General features: G+C 49.0%; 1 protein-coding gene across 3 annotated transcripts in view; it reads right to left on the reverse strand.

The window, feature by feature from the left end:
- Nucleotides 1–21,443, reverse strand: part of LOC146205403 (protein tiptop-like) — a 431,831-nt gene that overhangs the window by 12,274 nt on the left and 398,114 nt on the right. Inside the window, exon 1 of one of the 3 annotated variants that reach the window (XM_084590058.1) lies at nucleotides 11,041–11,526. The exons of the other annotated variants lie outside the window; for them this stretch is intronic. Within the exon in view, the coding sequence (XP_084446184.1) occupies nucleotides 11,041–11,227 (187 nt within the window). The 5' untranslated portion in view covers nucleotides 11,228–11,526. Of the gene's footprint in view, nucleotides 1–11,040; nucleotides 11,527–21,443 lie in introns of those variants that run through there. 3 annotated transcript variants of the gene reach the window in all.

Genomic DNA, 21,443 nt, shown 5'->3' on the forward strand with positions numbered 1-21,443 from the left:
ACCACACGAGACCTGGCTGTTGAAACTAATACATCTCGATTGTGAGGAAATATATGGGAGAACAGAACAATACACTCCCTTATAAAAGGGGGGGAAAGAAGAGTAGCAGGAGCAGCGCGTTGTTTTTCTTTTTTTTTTTTTGCCTCTGTTTCTCTCTCTTTCTCTAATTGCGTACTCCGAGTGGAACAGTCAAAACTATAAACAAGATATTTTAGTAAAAAAATAAAAAAAAACACACAACCAGGAAATATACTTCTTGCTACGAGCGAGAGTTAAAGCGCCTAATATTGCTAGCTCAAGAACCCATCATTAAACCATTCAAGACCCAGGGACAAGGCTTGGTTACCAAAGGAACTGCACAGCTTCGCTGACAAAACGAACATATGATCCGATTAGCTGGAAACAGAATTGCAGACGGCATTATCTGAATTGTTGACGGCACGGCGCACACACCTCTAAATTATTTTTCTATTGAGGTAATAGAGATTAAATGGCGAAAGAACAGCGTGAAACAAACCATTTAGTTATGAACCAGCTAGGCAAAGTCTTGATAGAGATTAAAGTAACGATAAGCCATGACACCGCATAGGCTCACACCGAAATGTATTTCGAGCCTACCTTTTGAACTCCGGATACCAGACTTCAACCAATACGGCCACCTGCAAATTGCGTTTTGAGCCTTAAAGAGAAAAGTGAAAATGTGATTATCCAAAAAAGAGTAAGCGCAAATGTTGATTCGAAGACGCACTAACTTTGACGTCGTTTTCAGTGGTAGAAGTTCCAGCGATCATACCGCAAATTTGCTAAGTTATACAATGCACGGTTAACACACTGCTGTACATTATGTTCGCTATGGCTGTTTTTCAACACTAGAATTAACTGGGATTAAGACAAACATTGTCGGGTATTCTAAACAGGGAGCCTGTTCTTCCTTTCTGCTATGAAGGGTATGTAATCATTCGAGCAATTATACCTGAAACATGCGCCGTTGATCGCTTAGTGTTCTAAAACACTAACTTGACCTATTTATAACATGTGCCATCGGTAGCTGCTTCTAACCGTTTTGATGTGCGCATATGCTACCACATTTGAAACACCTACACACCGGAAAGGAAGTCCTAGTATGGCGACTCACTCAAATTTCCAAGCATGGTTCTCGCTTCTAATGCGAGCGCAAAGATTTCCCGTTCAGAACCAGCATTGGACAGCAAATGGACAGAAAATACGGCTTTTTCTCTCCGCTGGTCTTATACGTTACTGCATTATAAAACAAACCAAAACGTACGGCATGCAAGACCCAAAAATCATCAGCTGCCACAATTACAAAATTTTGCATTCGTTTCTCAGTGGTTTCATTTGGGGAGGGGGGGGGGGGGGGGGGGGTACTGGGTTCGGTTCCCAATGCCGCCGGATACCTGCAGGTTTTTCAACGGATACAGGATTTCCCCTGACCTGGTGATCGGCTCTTCTGAGTGAAATGCTTGGGAGAAGGGTATCGGACCAAACAGTTGCGCTGATGTGCCAGTGACTAGATCCGCCATCAGACAACCCTAAATCCGTCTCGTGCGGTAAAAGCCTACTTGTACACTTTGCGTCTCAGAACAAAAAGTCGCCGAAACGTTCAGGCGGCTCGAACGAAACGCAGCAGGGGCACCAGGCAACTGAAAGGAACAAGCGTACAACTAAGGACACCGCGCAGTAGTCCACGTTTTAATGAGCGAAGATTAGTGCCAGCGAACTGACGGGGACACGCGAGAAAAGGGGTTAGTGAAGTATGGTGTAGTGGAGCCACTAAGGGCGGCAACGTTCTCTGACTAAGCTTGAGTACAAGTCAGAGAATATTAAAACAGTGGTGTCTGCGTATAGGGCACAAGACCATGCAATGAAAATATGATTTGAAACTGTAGCACTGCTGCAAACCGTCTATATGCGTAGTTCATCTCTCCCCTTCGTCTTTGAAGGCTTCTTGGAAAGCTTCCACACAGAATGATTCGACATTAGTCGATGGGCATAATGATGGGCCCCTAGTTGGCTGGGCTGATCAAATGTTAACTACAAAATTATTAGAACAGCAATATTTACTGCAGATAAGGAAGAAAATAGCACTTCTGACAGACTCGACAGGGATGGCGTTCGCCATGCTTTATTCGTCACCAGGAAGTTGCAGTCCCCCCCCCCCCCCCCCCCCCCCACCCTTTATAAATGCATGGCGAACGCATGAGTCATTTAGGACCTTGCATTGATAAGTATAGCTACCTTACCGCAACTAACAAACTAAGGACCGTCTGCAAGCACAGGAACCGTCCGCGACATCTCGACATCTTCCGAGGTGAAATAGCAAAACCACCGTGATTATGACGTCATATAGGGGTAGTCACCTCATTCCGGGAACAGCTACACTTTCTTAATTGCCGACGTACTACAGAAGAATCGACTGTTGGCTTAGTTGGTACATGACACTAGTAGATATACGGCGCAAAATGAACAGGACGTCCTGTTCATTTTGCGCAGTATATTTACTCTTATCATGTACCAACTAGGCCAACAGTCGATTCTTCTAAACTGCAACTGAAATTTATTGCGCGAACTCGCCTTTTATAGCAAGCGCCTTGTCCGCGTCCGTTCTTTGTTCGTCCTGTTCATTTTGCGCCGTGTATCTACTATACCAATGGACTGCGTCCCGCATTACTGCCGTCACCAACACCAGTGGTAGCCAGGAAGGATGGGTGAATACATGAGCAGGCTATAGAACCGTATGCCCTACCATCCACCGCATAACTCCTTGGTTTACGTCAAATGAATATTGTACACCATCGTGCCAGGCTGTACAATTGTGATCACGTACCGTGCGCGCCAAGTCGCCAAACATGGCCCCACAAAGCACAAGTGCATGGAACCTGATGTTAAGCGCACGCCCTGCAGAGGCGTAGCCAGGGGGAGGGCTTATGGGGCTTCAGCCCCCCACGAAATTTTTGCGTACTGTCATACACTGCAGACCAAAACAACCCCCAGGGCCGGAAATCAACCTGCACTTTGTCTCCAGTATGTCTTTTCACGCTCAAAAAGAGATTGCGGCGGGAATAAAAAAGCGAAAGGTGCATTTAGTTTTTTGAAATCGTTCATCGGACTATACAAAGGAGAAAAAGCCACACTATCAGACAGGCTGACAAAACACGCAGAGGTGGAATGCGTGAAAAAAAAAAAAAAAAAAAGCTCGGAGGGAGCGTGACGCCACATGTGCAGCCTCCGCAGGCCAAACTCGACCTTCTCACGCCACGCTGTCTTTCTCCATCTCGGGCCTCTTCGCACTGAATCTCGGGTGTTTTTAGCCGCTATGAATACTCCGGTGGAAAGTATATCGAAGTGGTCTGCTGAGAGTCCTCGTCTATTCGTAACACTACAGTTTGTTAGAGTGCAGATGCTGCATTATAATCAAAGTTATAAGCACACTGGAAAGAGTGCAGGCAACCATTTTACCTGCGGGTCCGTCAGGAAGATTACGTATTCGAACTAATGCTAACTGCATGGCTGGAAACTGGCCATGATCAGTTTTCAATTCTGCATTTAAATTAATTTTCGTCCGAAACAATACATGCGCAGGATACTCAATGGAACGAAAGCCCGGGCGGTACTGTTCTTGTGTACAATCTTTGCATCCTGGCATGCAGAATTTATGGCGCAGTTGAGAGGATGGTGATAGGTATCTCGATACGGAGGAGGCTGAGCATCAATGTCAGCCCCCCCCTCGAAAATAATTTCTGGTTGCGCCACTGACGCCCTGGTCCTTTTGAGAGCCCTTGAAACCGTTCTCGTCACATCCGACCCCAGACTATATACTCGGTTAGTGCTAGCTCTATGACACTCGCCATGAAAGCATACATTTCAGCCCTTCCCTGCAAATTCCTCAATGTGTTCCACATATCAACGCTTCCCTCGGTTCCATAGTGTGTGCCTCCAACAGTGCTGATTGCTTCAATTTTATGGAAGCACACCTTAGAGAAAGTAAGGAGTATAACTCGTGTCCCTTTTTCTGTCGCGGATGTGCGCCTCGGTAGTGTCGTGTCCTTGACTGCGTTAGCTGGCGTTTTCATTTTGATTTGAAAGCAGCCGCATGTCAGTCGCACGCTTGCAGTTTAGCAGATTTCAGCCGCTTTTGCAGGGTCGAAGGAAAGTTAGAATTATTCCAATAAATAGTAAATGTTAGCCGGGGAAGCGACATGGGGGGGGGGGGGGGGGGGACCACTTGCGCTCTCGCGGTTTTAAAACACCGACCCACTCGTGTCGTCCTCGCCGCTGTACTGAGGCAGTGGGCCAGCAGGGACGACGACACGCGTGTTGAGACGCCCCCTTCGCCACAGCCGACACGCTTGAGGTCGCGTTGCACCTTGGGTCGCAACAAGCGCCAGTCATGCTTAGCTTATGCGCCACAGAAATGAAACCACGCGTTCGTGGTTCTCGTACACCGCCTCTCCGCGAGCACATTCTTTACCAAGGCAGGGCTTCCATGTTCCCTTAATTCATGTATGCTACAGTATCCATTCCATCCGTGCTTTCTCTCCTTATTTACACTCGGCAAGATTCGATAAAGGCCGCTTCGTAGGCCTTTATCGAAGGCCTACCTACAGGCGCAGCTTTCTCAACCGATATCTGCTCTGTATACGCTGTAGTACGTAAAGGCCCCTGCCCGCTCGTTCCTAGGGAAATCTCCGTTTCTTCCCCGCCCTCGTGGCGTACTTTGCTACTGAATGGACACTGGGGACAACTCGAAGTTAGTCTGCATCGACGCGGCAGCGCTGTCTAATCACAGAGAGAATACTTTCACTGATACTGACGTGATATAAACTACAGCCCCCCCCACCTCCTCATAAAGAACTCTATGCAGGTGTAGCCACCACCCGTCCACTTTGCAAACAAAGTGCTTGCGTCGACACCGATTTTCAGCCGCGGATCCCGGAGGCTACTCAACGGCGCCGTTCATTTAAAAACAGTGGCAATACATCTGTGACGCCAATGACGTCACGAGTTTGTTTACGATGAAGGGGAGCTTTTTTTTTTTTTTCTTTTTTTTTTTTTTTAATCCAATTACCACGGCGTAGTATACACAGGGAATCAACTTTCACTGAGAACAATGAATGGATGGAGCTGCTCTCGATGCCCATCTAACGTCAAGCTGAAAGCGGGGCTGTCGCGAAAAGGTTTGCGGGTAAATGAGAAAAACCCTTTCCCGCAGGTTGGTTACTTTCTCACACAACGTCAACGAGAAGTGATGGCTGTGTAAAGTTCGACTGCAGCGATACAGCCACAGAAAGTAACAACAAGGCGAAGAGGGCGGAAGTATACGGTCACCAGCTGCATGTTATGGAGGTTATGGAAGACTAGTGCCCATGCAAGAGCCCCACCCGACAAGTGCAACAAGTCATGCTGCTAGGCCATGCAACACGCGCACGCAATTAATGTGCATATAAAAAATCGGTCACACAGGTGAACAGCCTCATGCTATTAAACCACGCCCACCGCAAGGCTGCCGCCAAGTTAGAGCGCATTGTTATATCGATGCCGTCAACAAACACCCTCGTATTCGTACTCGTCTGAGTGGTGCTATACCTTATTCCTTCGAGGAGAAATAGTTTAGCGGCCTAGATGTGCTCAGACATCTTATAAGATACAACTTATGCACGGTATGGCTTTAACACGTGCGCACGAGATCAAGAGGCGAATGGCACATATTTCGAGCCGGCATATACCTGGTGCCGCAAACAATGCCAGCGATCAATTGGAAACTTTGTCAGCTTTTAGGCAGAACCTGTTCCCCCTGTTATAGCTCAGCTGTCCAGCTCTGCACCACATACACGAGAACGCGCCATTGAGCTCCAGACCGTCACGTGATGTGGCAAGTTGAGCGGTGCGTACACTAGCATCTAGTTTTAAATACATACTTTTTTCGCCCCTTATGCTTTCCTAATATGATAAACTATCTGAAAAAAAAAAAAATGTTTCAGAGCCTGGCTCATAAACAAGGACAAGATGACCGACACAAGCGGGTGCCGAAGCTGCCTCCCTAATAGCAGATCTGTTAAGTGTGGCAAGCAAGCGTGTATTGCACTCTATAATGCATCAACGATATAGTGCAACATGAGAGAAAGCGCGTGGGTGAACAGCTAAGAAGAAACTGCGCGCGCGAGAAAGAAGAAAAAAATAAAAAAACATTGGCTCTCCATATCTGCAAACGAGAGAGTGAGCGCACATTTGTTCCTCGGCGAAATTTAAAATGTTGATAATTTATCCCAGCGCGTCGAAAAAGACAGCCGAAAGAATACTTATATATAATCGCAGATTCCGGCACCGACACCTTTCTTTCTAGACGCTCGCCCAAGTCGAATAATCGTCTCTAAACAACGAGACCTTCGCAAATCAAACGTTATAAATGAACGTGGCAAGCAAGCAAAGACGCCCGTGAAGCCGTAATGGGCTGCGGATACATCGAGTTACTCTCTGCGCAGCATATTTCACACGTTTCAGTTTAGCGCGACTGAGATTATCCATCCACCCGCACAGGAAGTAAAAGGGAGTAAAGAGAGAAAACAAAATCGCTCGTCGTTCCATCAATTCCGAAAATAAGACAAGCTAGCTCGCAGCTAGTGCCTAGGGTATTATTTAGTTTTTTCCCTCCGCTATATGACCCTCCACATGTTTCACTAGGCTCAGCCTCCGTATACGCATTACAGCTGTTCCCGCAGCGCACATAAAGTCCACAAATAGCGGCGTTCTTTCCTCGCCAGCAGAAATAAAAACAAAGCAGCAGCCATGTCCTGTCGTGAAATAACTATAGCAGCACCCAATGCTCCTTTCGGGAGTACACACACTACATTTCATCGACACTCATCCGCCGCTGTCCTCAGTGACCATCAAGAGTTCTTTAATAATATAATAATAATTGGTTCACAGGAAGGGAAAGGCGCCGTAACTGTCACACTTGCTCTGTGGACACCCGAACCACGCCGTCAGGGAAGGGAGGAAGGTGGGAATGAAAGTGGAAAGAGAGAAAGAGGACACGTAGTGGGGGGCTACGAGTAATTTCGACCACCTGGGGATCTTTAACGTGCGCTGACATCGCACAGCACACGGACGCCACTTCGTTTCGATGGAGGCGAAACGAAGTGGCTACCGTGTGCTGTACGATGCCAGCGCACGTTAAAGATCCCCAGGTGGTCGAAATTACTGGTTTTCACTTTACGCGATAGCGTGCAGGGTTCTCTCGCACGAAAAGCCGTCGCCGTACCCCAGAATAAAAGTGCCGGAAAAAATACGCACGTAGTTTCGTATTAAAATTTCGACACAACCGTTGCTTGTGCGGCTTTCGAGGTGGTGTCACACCATTTCGCTTCTCAGTTAGCACCCATGTGCTAGTCACGTTAGAGGCTAGTTTGGATAGGAATTCGAACCGACCACATATGTATTTACCTCACTGTACGCCATTAGTTGTAAGTATAAATGTCCACCGAGAAGTGAGGCAGATTTGGCGCCCACCTAAACCAACTGAAAAGGCTGTAGGATACGGGACAAATGTCACTGACAGCCTGCTAAAAATCACAAGGCCTGCTCAGTACAAACAAACATATCTATGAACTAGAAAGCTGTACGCCACTCTGACATCTTGCTCGTGACTTCTACGGGTGGCTAAATGAAGATGCACAAAAGGTTACGACTGCAAAGTGTAGCCCGCTTAATGCTCGCTTGCTTCACAACCATAAAAAAATAATAATAATAGCAACAAAGAACACGGGTTGAGCGGGCTACTCCGAGAGAGCAGGGTGCTTTTCCGAGACGCCAATCGCGCTACCAAAAACCAACGCCAGCCGATTGCGAACGTATCCTCTTGCACGTCATTTGCAAGCATGGAGCCCATCGCGGACACGATTACGACACAGAAGAACTGCAACTGCGTTACGCGCTACAAGAAAGTGAGCAGTTTTCCCGAAAGAAGCCTTCAGATGGCGATGCTTGTTTCGCGGAAAACTGCAGATTGCACCTCTTTCCATTTTCGCGTAGCCCTTTCGAAAGGCCGTGCTAGCTGTCAACGAGCACTCGAAATAGTCATATGCTAGCGGTGGCAAGCGAACATTACCTGAACGATTCGAAGCACGCGCTTCCCGCTGTCGCCTTCGGTACCGAGAGCAAGCAGAGGGCTTCACTTCGGACGCCTAGTTCTAAGCAGACTTCAACAAAGGTTTTCATCAAAGGATTCTGAACATATCATCGACCCTGTGTACACGAGAAATGTCAAGGAGACAGGCATCGTCACCGGAAAAGCAGTGCTTTTTGACAATGGATCGCAACGCGTTCCTTTTTTATGAATAAGGCATCACAGCCTGTACCACAAGCGACAGCTTGAATCCGTCAAACCTTTGCACAGTATTCCTTCTTCAGCTTCGTACACTGCCTGCTGTCGCATCTTGGAGCCGCCCTGTTTACGTCGACGGAGCGCTATTTTCTTTCCACCGTCAGAGCGATCATCGACCTAAGCGCGTGGGCATTTGAATACAGGTGAATAACATTCAATGCTCGAAGAATGTTGAATGTAACTTTGCAAACGGGCAATCGGTGGCAAAATCAGCAAGTTCGAACTGCCCACTGCTGCTACAACGCAAGCCCGGAAAAAAGAATATCGAAATGAAAGGGATCGACGAAATAAGTAGCGCATAAGCGGCGGAGCTGTCGAGCACACTTTGCGTATTGAGCCACATGAGTGCTCATTGCCGGCGAGCAAGCGCAGCAGCCACTTCCATCGCAAGCCAAAGGTGGGACAATGGTTGCCACAGCCTGGCCCGTTCGGAAGTATTCAAAACTCCAAGGATATCAAAGAAAATTAAAACGCGAGGGGAAGAACGGAGCTGGGTGAGAACGGCACAAATTTTTCGTCGTTTCAGTGTATCAAGTTACGAGCTGTCATTTTTAAACGAGCAGATATTGCACAACGAGAACAGTCAAGCCTGTCTAAGCAGTAGGCAGCAGTTAGACTGCTATAAACCATCCTCGAAGTCCACAGCATCACAAAATTCGGACCTTAAACTTTCATCAGTTACATCCACTAGCTGACTTCGCAAACCGCTGAAAAAATTGCGCGCAGTGGCCTGTCAACGCTCACAGTGTTCTCCAGGAAATCCCGTCGCAGAACAAGGACAAATTAAACACCAATGGGGCGGTGCACATTTGAGGATAAAAACATAGTGTTCACCAACTATTACAGGTTAAGGGTATCTTTCTTTTTTGTACTGAAAAAATACGAGGAGCGACTGCCATCGTAGGGGTAATTAACGATGAAAACAGAACATATACCGAACCGAAAAAGCCTAACATTAGCTCACTACTTGCTTAGTACGTATTATACGCATGTGACTCGCACAACGACTTAGCTGCCTCGCGTTAGAATAGGTACTCTGGAGAATGTGACACGCAGTCGTGAGCCACAGAGTACCTGACAATTTCACACATTCAACAAGAGGTAAAATAATTAATGGAATGGCAACAAAGAGCCAAGCAAAAACATGGCTACAACACAGGTGCGAATCAGACGCTTGTGGAACAGCAGGAGGTCAATACCAGCATGTACCCCACCTCGCTCTTTGAGCCACAACAGTAAGCTAAGCATAGGCGTGTGGTCAAACGTTGCATAGACCCAACGAAGCCGCCATAATAAAAGACTTAGATGCCAAATAATGTTCCAACACTCATTACGCCTCTCGTCATAGGTTGTAGCCGTGTGTGCCATGATTTAGACGCTAACGCTAAAGAGGCCGTTGGCAATCCTAACTGAAAACGGCATTGCAAAGAACGAGAGCAAACCTGACACTTACTGCGCTGTCACACTTTGTTTGCAAACAAAATAAAGGTGCCACAAACACTAAGATCGCTTTCATATGACGATGTGGACACCAGTACCTAGAAGCACTGAAAGTGGCGCCACCTTCAAGCGATGTAGCAACAAAGCCTGCGGACAAATTCCGAATGAATTGAAGCCCTCATCAGCCGGCTACTGTTCCAGACAAACACGCGCTATCTTTCATCAGTGGAGTCACGTCAGTCCTAAACCCAAACGTACACGGCTGTTTCTTACGACCGGCAATAGTTTACAATGCCTGAATGCGCGGGCAGAAACACGCCATGTATACGCACCTGAACAAAATATTGCCTCGGAAATTGCAACGTCGAGAAGCGAACGGTGCTAGAAAAGTGGTGAGGTCACGCCACTTTCAGCATACCATTCCCTCAAAAAAGAAAGCAGTTGTGCATGGAGAGCATTAGGAAACGGATCTAATGCCGTGCGGTTGAGACGTTTTCTGATTGTTAAGCCAGACTAGTGAATTTCTGTTTTGCCATGCGAATATCATCCACTGGTGGAACAGTAATACACCGTTGCGTAACATCTTACCAACCGGCATGGAGTCACTAACGAGAAATCCTAGCTCTCGAAAAAGGAATACAAAATACATCACCAGTACTTTATATTAAAACCACAAAAATAAAAAGAGTAAATTGAAAATCGCCAGTCGAAAAAATGCACAGCTAAGACTGAGGTAAGTTACTGCAGCCGTAACTGACATGCTCACAGTCATGCACTAACACGGAAGTGCGTCTCAAGAACAAAAAAGAATCAAGCTCCGTGCAACAACATCCACTGGGGTACGGCCACGAGCGAGGGACCGCGTGGTTACCCAAGGTCTTAGTTCCCGCGTTTGCCACGCGATGCCGCCACGCATCAAAGAAGTGGCGCGTGCTGTGCAAAAGGCGCACGCGCTTCCGAAAGAGGGCGAGACGCGCTGATCAAAACACAGGCACCGAAAACTGAATCAAGCAAGTAGCCAGCGATGTGCAAACCACGTGGCACGGAATATGTGACAGCCCGGGGCGCGGGAGTCCACGATCCGGTAGCGGGCGGCAGCGAACTGACAGGGGCGGCCGCGCACAGGTGAGCCGCGGTCGGCGACGAGCGCGCCCGTGTCGTGCGGACAGGGGCGCGCGCGTGGCGGCCGGGGTACGTACATTGGTGCTTCTTGGCGGCTGCAGCAGCCAGGCCGGCCACCACGGCGTCGACGAGCGACAGCCGGCAGCTGGGCCGCGGTGGCGCCTTGCGCGGACGGCGCCGCGTCGTCGTGACGGAGGCCGTAGCTGCCGTGACCGCGGGCGCGATCACGGCCACCGCTTCGGCGGACGCCGATCGGATGACCATCCCATCCAGCTTTCTCGGCCGGTAATCCAAGCGCCAAGGATTCGACGGTCCCTCACTGGGTTCGCAGCAGCACGTCGCCACGTGAAGAGCGCAGGTACGCAGAACGCATCAGTCCGACCGGCCGCTATTTCGGGAGCACGCAACTCGGCACGACAACGGCGCCCTAGCGCTCCTGTCCGTTGCTCCGAAGTCACTGAAGGGAGAGTTGATCGTCAGCGCCGACAGCACGCAGTCGCCTCCTCGCCCAGACGCCTCTCGCCCGCGCGCGGAGGGAGAGAGAGCGTGACGGCAAGCGGTGCGGGGGAGAGGAGGACTGCCCTCTCCGCCAACAACAATCGCCATATTGGAGTCCATCCAAAAAGCCTCTCTGCGTGACAGACACGCATTCATCAAATGATGATGTACAGTCGCGCGCTCCTCCTCGCCCCAAAGCGCCACAAAGAAAAGCGCTGGAGAGGAGGCCGCGGAAGGAGTGGCCTGCAGCGCTCGCAAATCAATCTCGTTTTGCGCCTCTTTTGTGCCTCACCGCCGCAGCGGCAAGCGCGGGCGCCCCTCGCCGCTGTCGTCTGGCCCGCATGGCGGCCGCGCTCCCGACGCCCTGAATGGCTGCGGCCGCCGCCGGCTGGCTCCTCCTCCCGTCGACGCGCCGCCGTCAGGTGCGACGCCGCGTGGCACGTCGACGCTCGCCGCGCGCGCTGCACTGAAGCCGCGTCACGTGGGCCGCCGAAACGTCCCCCCTTTTTTTGCGGAAGGTAAACATACGTTGCTTGCTGCGCTCCGCTCCCCTAGGCATGCAAGTATACAATGTGTACCTCCATGCCTAATGCTAGGAGAAAATAAAAGGGCGCGTGCGTTACTTTGTGGATGTGAACGCCCGGTTCACCTGTACCTGTCTATTTTGTTTCTCTATTTTGCTGATCATTAGAGTCGCAATTTTCGAAGTGTTATACTGACTTGGCGGCTTGTGCTTTGTCTGTAATGTAGATAATACTTGCTTCCATTGTATCATGATGAAAGCAATAATTAATCGCATGCAAAGTAAAACCATGCACTGCCATAACTGAGGCTATCTAACCAGCGATGACGTGTGTGCATAGCGCAACCTTTGAGACGTTTTGCCTGCTACGTGAAGCTGCCGCAATGGCAAAGAACAAAACGATATTTTTTCCTCGCCCCTTATTCGTTCCGATTATAGCTGTCTATTTTATCCCAACGCGCGCTTGCCCTTATTCAATGTGTTTAAATAGGGCGAAAAATAAAACAGGAAGATAATATGGCAGCAGCGATCCTTCATGAGTGAGCCAGCCAAGAGCTTGTATCATTTCTTGTTCATTTTTACATAAGCAGCTTCCAGGTCAGGCATACAACGGAAATTCATGTGACATATACCGCGTGATCGAGTAAGTGCGGTTCCTTTCAACAATAACACGCAGAGCATCATCGCATGTACGATCGATCAGCTTCGCTCGAGCGTATGATAAGCTATGTGGCTATGCACATGTTTTCTTCTAGTATGCCGCCAGAAGAGCAACAAGATTCTAGAGGGCACTTTAGACCACTAAAGTGCGATGAGGCGAAAGCCATTATAGCGCGGTGGATCGTAGCCCTCCACTACGGCACCTCCCTCTCTTCTTTCACTCCCACCTTCCTCCCTTCATTTACGGCGTGGTACATGTGTCTGCGGAGAAATGTGACAGATACTGCGCCTTTTATATCCTGTAAATCAATTTCAAACGCCGCTGATGCCTGCTGTACTAACGCCTAGACATCTGGGTCTGATTCGGTTTGCTGTGTGGTGCGGCGTTCCAGGAACCGGCAAATGAAAGGCGCCACCTGGATCGGACGCCCGGCGAGGTCAGCTGATGACGTCATGACCAGGCGAGATGGTACATGGCGCGCCCCTTGTCGAACACAACCCGCATTCAATTGAACGCATCAAAGTTCGCCGGCGTTCTGTAATTCGTTTGTAGGAAATTAAAGGCGCGGTATCTGTCACTCGAGGAATCCCGCTATCATCCTCACGGTAGACAAGGGGAATTATGATGAACACTTCACGATCCTGGGCGTGACGCAGTTGGTAAAGCGCTCGGCTGGGTATCCAAGGGATGGAGGTTCGATTCCCGGTGAAGACAAGGTTTATTTTTTTTTATTTCCAACTATCTCCCTCGAAAATGTGACACCGCCGACAGCTCCAACTGACAACGATGAGGCAGCAAAGGCTTTTGCCTTAAGATGTGCGAGCACGAATCGTGTCTCCATGTCACCACCACAGGCTTTGCTAACGCAGTCGAGTTCCCCAAGTGGCATCTTTTGTATGATATGGTAAATTATCCTCGTTAACACTCTCATGTTTGCCTGCGCTACACAACAGCTACTGTAATGAGGCTTTTCTTGATCCATCTTCGGAAAATCCATACCGTTGCATCCAGTTTGAATGCCTTCGCAGCTCTGGCAAAAAAATGACCCCCCCCCCCCCCTTTTTTTTTTTTTTTTTCACAAAATGGACGCTACATATACTTTTTATATATACTTTCTAATGTTCACATAAAGGATGCAAAACGCATGCACGCTCGTCAAACTGCTGCGAACAAACGCTGACTGTTCGCGCTACCATTATATATATCGCGTTTGGCATAATTATGGCCTAATAATTTCAGCGTTTACCACAGCACTGCGCAGAGAGGTGCTTTCCGGAATCGCCAATTCTAAATGAGAACGAGCATATTCGCCAGTTCACTTTATGCGTTCAATTATTAGAGCAAATGTTTTTAGGTTTTCTTTAGCTGCTGCTCCAAATAACTCCAGAGCCAATGCATCCTGCAGAATACATCGGCTCCGGGGTTAAGGAAGGGGCCCGAGAGAATACTCTGCACGGCAGGAACTATATGTACTTCCTGGCGTGTAGTGTATTCTCTCGGGCACCTACCTTTAGCAACAGTTGCTGTCGGGCTAGCTGACTTGAATTTTGTAATGTCATGATAGGCTATATGCGCAAAAAAGACAATACGAAGACAGTAGACATGACAGGACGAGCGCTATATATATATATATATATATATATATATATATATATATATATATATATATATATATATATTGAATTCGAAGACGTATGAAGCCCTTATTGGTCATTTGCTACAAACGTCTACCATGTACGTTTCAAAATGTACATACTATACATGAACCACATAAGTTTACTGACTTTTAAATGAGCAGTGAAACGTCATTAACGCTCGGAGCGGTTGTGAGGATAGCTGCTCTACAGAGCAGAATATATATGGGCCTACTTCTCTCTCTCTCTCTCTCTCTCTCTCTCTCTCTCTCTCTCTCTTTTCGGTCCAAGCACGCATGTCAGGCGAAAAAGCAAGCATGCAGAATGGGGCGTAGGCCACACTTACTATACATGCTTGTATTGAGGTTAGTCCTCACCACGAGTCGCTCGAACCTGGACCGAACTTAAACGTAAAGAGATCTCCCACCTCCGCCTATTATTGCGCAGCGGGAAATGCTCACACGTACAAATGCGGCGACAAGCATAAGTAAATCGGGCATTGGAATTTCAACCGAATCGTATCTCTGCACCCCAAGAAGTGGAGTGTCCATTCCGGACCAAAGGAAGCACCCCTTCTTTGAACGCTCATGATAACAGCACACAATGTGCGGTTCTCGCCCGTACATTCGTTGGCTGCAGATGCAGTTTACCTGTTCATATTTATCCGACCGATACTGTAATGGCTTGCGAAGCACCGCGCACTGGAGTGTTGGGCCTTGCGCGTGGTCGGCCGCGCAAGCAGCCACAGATTGTGAGGTGGGCACATGGCTCACCGCTTGCTTTACAATGTGGTTCGCGACGCGGAACCCCAGCTTAGGTGCATTCTGTAGGTGCTGGCCCATCAGGGACTACCAGGGAACGAAGCGGCAAACGCCGCTGCCCGTGCGCGTATCCACCAGGCACCCACCCTCCGATCGTCCGATGAGCTGCTGCGGTTCCGAGAAGTTATTGACGACTGCAAAGCTCGGCACCAACGGTATAGCCACCTCTGGCGAAGGGGCTGTCGAAGGCCGAACAGCGCATTCAGCGACAGCTGCAGACCAACACTCTGTGGTGTACGGCCGTACGGCCCAGGCTGCTCACTACGACCCAAATGTGAAACCCGAATGCCCACACTGTGAAGAGTCGCTACTCTTTATCCTACATGGTGCGGGCATGTCAACCTAGTCCGCACTTTGTTCCCCATATCACCCCCACTGAAGAAGCTTGGAAGGCCTTCCTCACCCAGGGTGCTCGTCGGTCGCGGCCCAAAAGGCCCTGGCCCACCGTGCTCGTGAGGCGGTTGGCGCTTACACGGGCACGGACATGGGGCTGCGGACCAATTGAGGCCGGCGTTGACCATCTTCATCGGCTCGCGTCCTCTCATTACAGGAAATAAAACGTTCCGCAAGCAAAAGCTCTCGAGAGTGAGTCTCAATCAAATCTTTATAAGAGTGCACATCGCATACTCATCCAAGCACACTCGGTGTTAGCAAACGGTTGTGTGTGTACTCGAGCAAGATTCCCAGAAGCGAATATGCACGCAAGCTATTTGTATTTCATTCCCATTTGCACGCATGCCGTTGATTTCGGCGGCGCGGCTTCACATAACAGAAAACTAAGGCCGCGTGGTTTGACAGGTTTGGAGCTGTCCGATGGTTGAACGCAAAATTTAGCGCGATATGCTGCCGCAGAATATACAGAGATCAAGCGGCCACGAGATAAAACTGGATCTGAAGGCGCTTTCATCCGCTTAGCGTTAAGGGAGCGGGGGGAGCGATAGAAAATGGACGCTATAGCGGGGCTGTGTTCATTGCGTATACATGTACCGCAATGCATCAGCGAAGCGCGGACAAAGGGTTGACGGCATGTCAGGAACGCAGCCGTGCGGTATACCTTGATGAAATAAACAAAAAGGCAAGACCACTAGCAGTCTTCCCACAGGGAATAAGAAGGGAAATTCTTTTCCCATTAAGTACACCAGGAATGAAAGTCACTTCTCGTAAATATAGATATCATTCTTTAACGCCGCGAATAAACTGCAAACAAACAGCTCCATAAGTAAGTGCGGTAATGCACTCCGGCACGAAAGGTGAAGAGCGAAGGCGATATAGTAGAGAAAGTTTCTCACAAGTTGCCTGCAAAAGCGGCGAACGCTGTAACCATTCAGCCATCGCGGCGGGGTGCACCGGCCGAGAAGTGGCGTTCCGTAAAATTTTGACGGTGGGTGCACATTCGCATACCCCCTCTATGGGCTGCTTCGAGCGCCAATATACGTGACCACAAGTGGCGAAATCTAAAAAGTGCACCTGATTCACTGGCCGGAAGAACACGCAGCGTCAGCCGCGTGTCGCGCGAGGGAAGCATGCACCTGTCGCCCTCGGGCGGGACCCGCCGGAATTGACGCGAAGCGTTGGGCTGAAGATGTGGGCAACTGGCACATGCGCCGCTGAGTGGGTTTCCAGCGCCGCACTTGACTCTAAATCGGGGTCTTGTCACACTGCGTCGCGCATAATTGCCGCAGTCGTCACGAGTTCCCTCTCCCTCCCAGCGAGCTGCTTGTGGCAGAAGCGTTGCGCGTCGTAGCTGCGCACGATCTTTCGCACACCCGCAGGCAAATAGAAGTGCGCCGTGAAACCGGGCAGTTTCGCTGATCCCAACTGGACATGAAAGTGCCATGGCGCGCGTTTATTTTTTATTGGAGTGCGTCAACTATTGCGTGAAGTCGAACGTACACGCAACAAACGTGGCTTATTTCCAGCTTAGCACTTCGGTAACAAGTCGTGGATTCCTGGTTGGGTGGTGAAATCCTTAAGGCGGCCACATACGTTTCACGTGTTTAGCTTAAAAGCAATCTGGTCGAATTCAGCAAGCGGTAAATAGCGTCCATTGTATGGCTTGAAACACTTAACCGACGTCACTCGTTTTGGTTCTCAATTTTTATTTTCATTTTTTTAGCTGTATACGATTGAAAGCTCAGGCCATGGATGAAGAAAACAACTAGGAGGGAGCTCGCGCAGCCTCCGCAAGCCAACGTCCTCTGACGCCGCTCCCTTCTCTCTCTTGCGCGCAATGACTCCCGGGAATTTAGCCAACATAGTTGCCAGACTGAAAAGCATCAGGATACATGGTATTCTTTAGTGACTTTGGATACCCCAGCGGAAAGCCTACCGGAGTGGACTACCGAAAGTCGCGCGTCTCGTAACACATAAGAATTACTTTGTTTAGAAATGTTGCATTGTACTCCGTGTTTATAGGCACACTGGTGAGAACAGCAGGGGGCCTTCTCATCCTCTGTTTCGTTAGGGAGACTACGAATTCGACATAACGTTGCATGCCTGGGGAATTGGCTTCAGCATAACACAGTGTATTTGAGGTCTGCATTTCCTGAATGAAACAGACGATTTTCGTCTCGAACAATACACGCACATGCGCTGACAAACAAACATTTCCTTTCTCGGGGAGTGCGCATAACAGGGTACTCACCGTTGGACCGACAGCCCAGGGCGGTACATTCGTGTAGTTAAATCATACCGGCCCGCAGCATTTCATATGGCAGTACTTGTTGTTGGGCTAGTTTGTCTGATTCCATGCTTGCGGGGCTCAGCGCACAAAGACGAAGCACAAGTTTACGAAGGACGACAGGACGAAGCGATGATCAGCGCTTCGTCATCTCGTCCTTCTTGTTCTTGTGCTTAGTCTGTGCGCCGAGCCCCGCAAGCATTTCATGTGGCGCAGTTGAGGGGACCCAGCCATAGTTCGCGAAATACACGAGTGCACTGTGTGGTGGCGGCAGCACGGCATCAGCCCCTCCAATAGTCCAAAGTTCCATCCATCGTCTGCTCGAAGCGCGCGCCTCATGTTTCTAGCGCAGGCGTCGCGTAGCGAAGGCATTCCTTCAGAGCGGAGCGTGCGAAACCATAGAGAAACCCAATGTGCGAAACCGAAACCGGCCAGCGCTGCCGTGTCACATGACGGCTAATTTCCTATGATGCTTTCCATTATATGTTTTGTGACTAGGCTGCACTTTTCCGCCGCGGCGCTCCCTCCTAAATGTTTTCTTCCTCCATGACTCAGGCTTTTATTTTTATTGGCCTCCGCGGTGCTCGGTCAAATTCTTCGCCTCGTAAAGTCCTCAGTGTAATACGATTTGTGAAACCATGCTCCTGCATTTGTAAGTGTAATTAACAAGCAAAGATATTCACAGACGCGCTTGCTTCTATTTTTCCTAATGTATCCGAAAGCACTCCGTATATATAGATCACCATAACCAGAGGTAAAGTAAATAAGGGAGGGAAATTCGACGAAAGCATTTGTATCTGACGTGTTGTGACTCACGAACTGCACTGTGAATCAGGCCGACTTCATGGCCCGTGATGTGGAGAACTTTTCAGAAGCATGCTCACAAAATTATACCCCAAATTAAAAAAAAAAAAGAAAAAAAAAACCTAAGCATTCTTATCAGTTGAAATCCCACGAAATATGTTATAATTCATGTAATGGTACCAATGGTGTCTTTCCTGTCATTTGAATAATCATATTCGAAATTACATAATTAAGTTTCTAAAGGTGACTGTACGTAGCTCAAAGATATGAATAGGAAAGTTGTCGAGAACCAAGAAAATGGTCCGACCCAGTTGCTCCTGACAAGGTAAATTAACAGCCTTATAATTTCATAACCCTTTTTATTCGGGCGCACGAAGACCGCTGCCACGCCGATATTCAATTAAACTTCCAAAAAGAGCTCGTGTAAAGATAGGTCTGATCATATTTGTGGTGCTCGACAGCTTCCTGAGCTTTTAGAGCGAATATTAGAAGAAAAAAAATAAAGGGCATGTTACTTAATGTTGACTAACTATTCATGTCGCGAAAAGAAAAGTCAGTGGGTGCGTTATATTACTCCCAACAACATTCACTTGTTTTCAATTCGGAAGAACGTTGAGGTATATATTGATCCATCTACACACTGTGCTCATATCTGAACATTGCACTATACACGCTACCCTTCATCGTGTCCGACCACACCGCGCCGTCTGCGAGCAGCCTTGGTCAGAATTTTTCGGGGCACACCATTCGCTTTTGAGTCGCACGCAGTAATCATGGCACTCATATAAGGACCACAAGGTCTTTAAAAACGAGAACTCTCCGCACTCTACACATACTTAAAGGTTTCAGGGGTGCCACAGCCAGCCACGTCCCGAAGATATAGGCCGAGGGTTTGCACAGTCACAGCGCGAGGTTCGTTCGCGCAAGGGCCGCCGCTCGAAGAGAGACGAAAGGTCGCAGCTCCACTCGCGATCGAGTTGAGCACCGGCCATGTATGAAGCGTGCGCGCGTCCATCGCCTGTCACGGGAGACGACTGGTGTGCGTCTGGCAGCTGTGCGCCGCGCATCCATCCGTGGTTACAGGTCTGTCCGCGCGCGAGCGTTCGCAGCAGGCATGCTGCTGCGTTGCGGAAACCCGGCCGACTTTATAGAGCTAAGCCAGTGCCGCACGTGTACACGGTCGACGAGCGACGCGCAAGTGTCGCGCGCACCTTTCACTGCCAACGCATCTCTCTCTCTTTTGCCGCGCGACAGGCGTCGAGGCGTCACCTTTGATAGATTTACTCGCGCCGGCCAGGGAACCGGCTGACGCCTTCGGCGTTCATTGTTCGCCGCTGCGAACGGCTTCGTATGTGGCGCTTATTCTATTCCTGCCCGTAAAACAAGCTCACTGCGCCCCGCGCCGTATAGAAACATCATCTGTCTTTTATTTCCACCGCTTGGCGCGCCAGTCCCGTATTAAGCAGTACTTTTAAGACAACAACAACAAAACAAAAAGAAAGTGAAAAAAAAAGGGGGGGGGGGGGGGAGAGAGTTAGTGCGATTCACAGGAGAACAAGGCAGCAAGCGTGGCGGCAAGAATATGGGCCGTACATAAATGTGTCATTCGTCACGAGTAACGAAACTAGACATCTCTTAGCCGCGCGCTCTCATTTCTCTTCCTTTCATCAGTGCGTAGAAAGTGTACAAAGTTGTATCCCTATCCGCGTGAGACCGCGATGTGAGAATAAACCTGACAGACGCAAGAGACACCGTGCACCAAAATAATCTACCGCACTGCGCACACGCGTATGTTTCCTGTTACGCACATAATGCAAAAAGGAAAGGTGAGCCAGTATTGACGTGCGTCGTACATGGATAACGATGAAGAAAATAAAACGAATGATTCAAGCCAGCCGTGTGCACGCATGCAAGCAAGGGAAATAAGACGTTTGTTGTGACCGTTATCTGGGCGAATTAATTACGGGGGCGCGAACTAAAAACTACGAAGCGATATAAGGGCTCCGCAGCGCAGAAACAATTTTGCAGATAAATAAATAATATATATATATATATATATATATATATATATATATATATATATATATATATATATATATATATATATATATATATATATATATTGCTGTACGGAGCACCACACGCAGTGGCAACTCCGCAGGATTAATAATTACGGCCCTTGATCATGCTTTAAATTGCACACAAAGATTACCGCGCAATTGTAGGCAGACTTTAAACCAACATTCTAGGGGGCACTTTGGACTACTAAAGTGCGATGAGGCGAAAGCGTCTATTACGCGGTGGTCCAAAGCCCTCCACCATGGCATCTCTCTTTTTTCACTCCCACCTTCCTCCTTTTCCTTGCGGCTCGGTTAAGGTGTCCGCGGAGAATTGTGACAGATACTGCGCCTTTTCTTTCCTGTAAACCAATTTGAAACGCCGCTGATGTCTGCTATACTGCGTCTGCTTCTGTATGCTGCGTGGTGCGGCGTTCGGGGAAGCGCCAATTGAAAGGCGCCGCAACGGACGCCTTGATCGGACGCTCGGCGGGGTCAGCTTCGTACTTGCATGAATCGCCACAGTGACGTCATGACCGGATGTGACGTCAGTTCCGGTTAGTAGACATTGACTGCCACATCCGGCCATGGTGTCACCAGGTGATGACGTGATAGTCAGTCATCTCTGTCATTACCACCATCGCTGTCACTATCCCTAACTGCCACTAACTATCATTATTGATCACTATCTACCACGAACTAGCGACGGCGGTCTCCATAGCAACCGCGCTAGCATACGTTCCTCACGTGCCCGACATGGCAGTCAGGATGATTGACAACTAGTGGGACAAGACGCCGGACG

Source organism: Amblyomma maculatum, chromosome 1 (assembly GCF_055883805.1).
Source record: "Amblyomma maculatum isolate TAMU_Amacu chromosome 1, ASM5588380v1, whole genome shotgun sequence".
Taxonomy (NCBI): Eukaryota; Metazoa; Arthropoda; class Arachnida; order Ixodida; family Ixodidae; genus Amblyomma; species Amblyomma maculatum.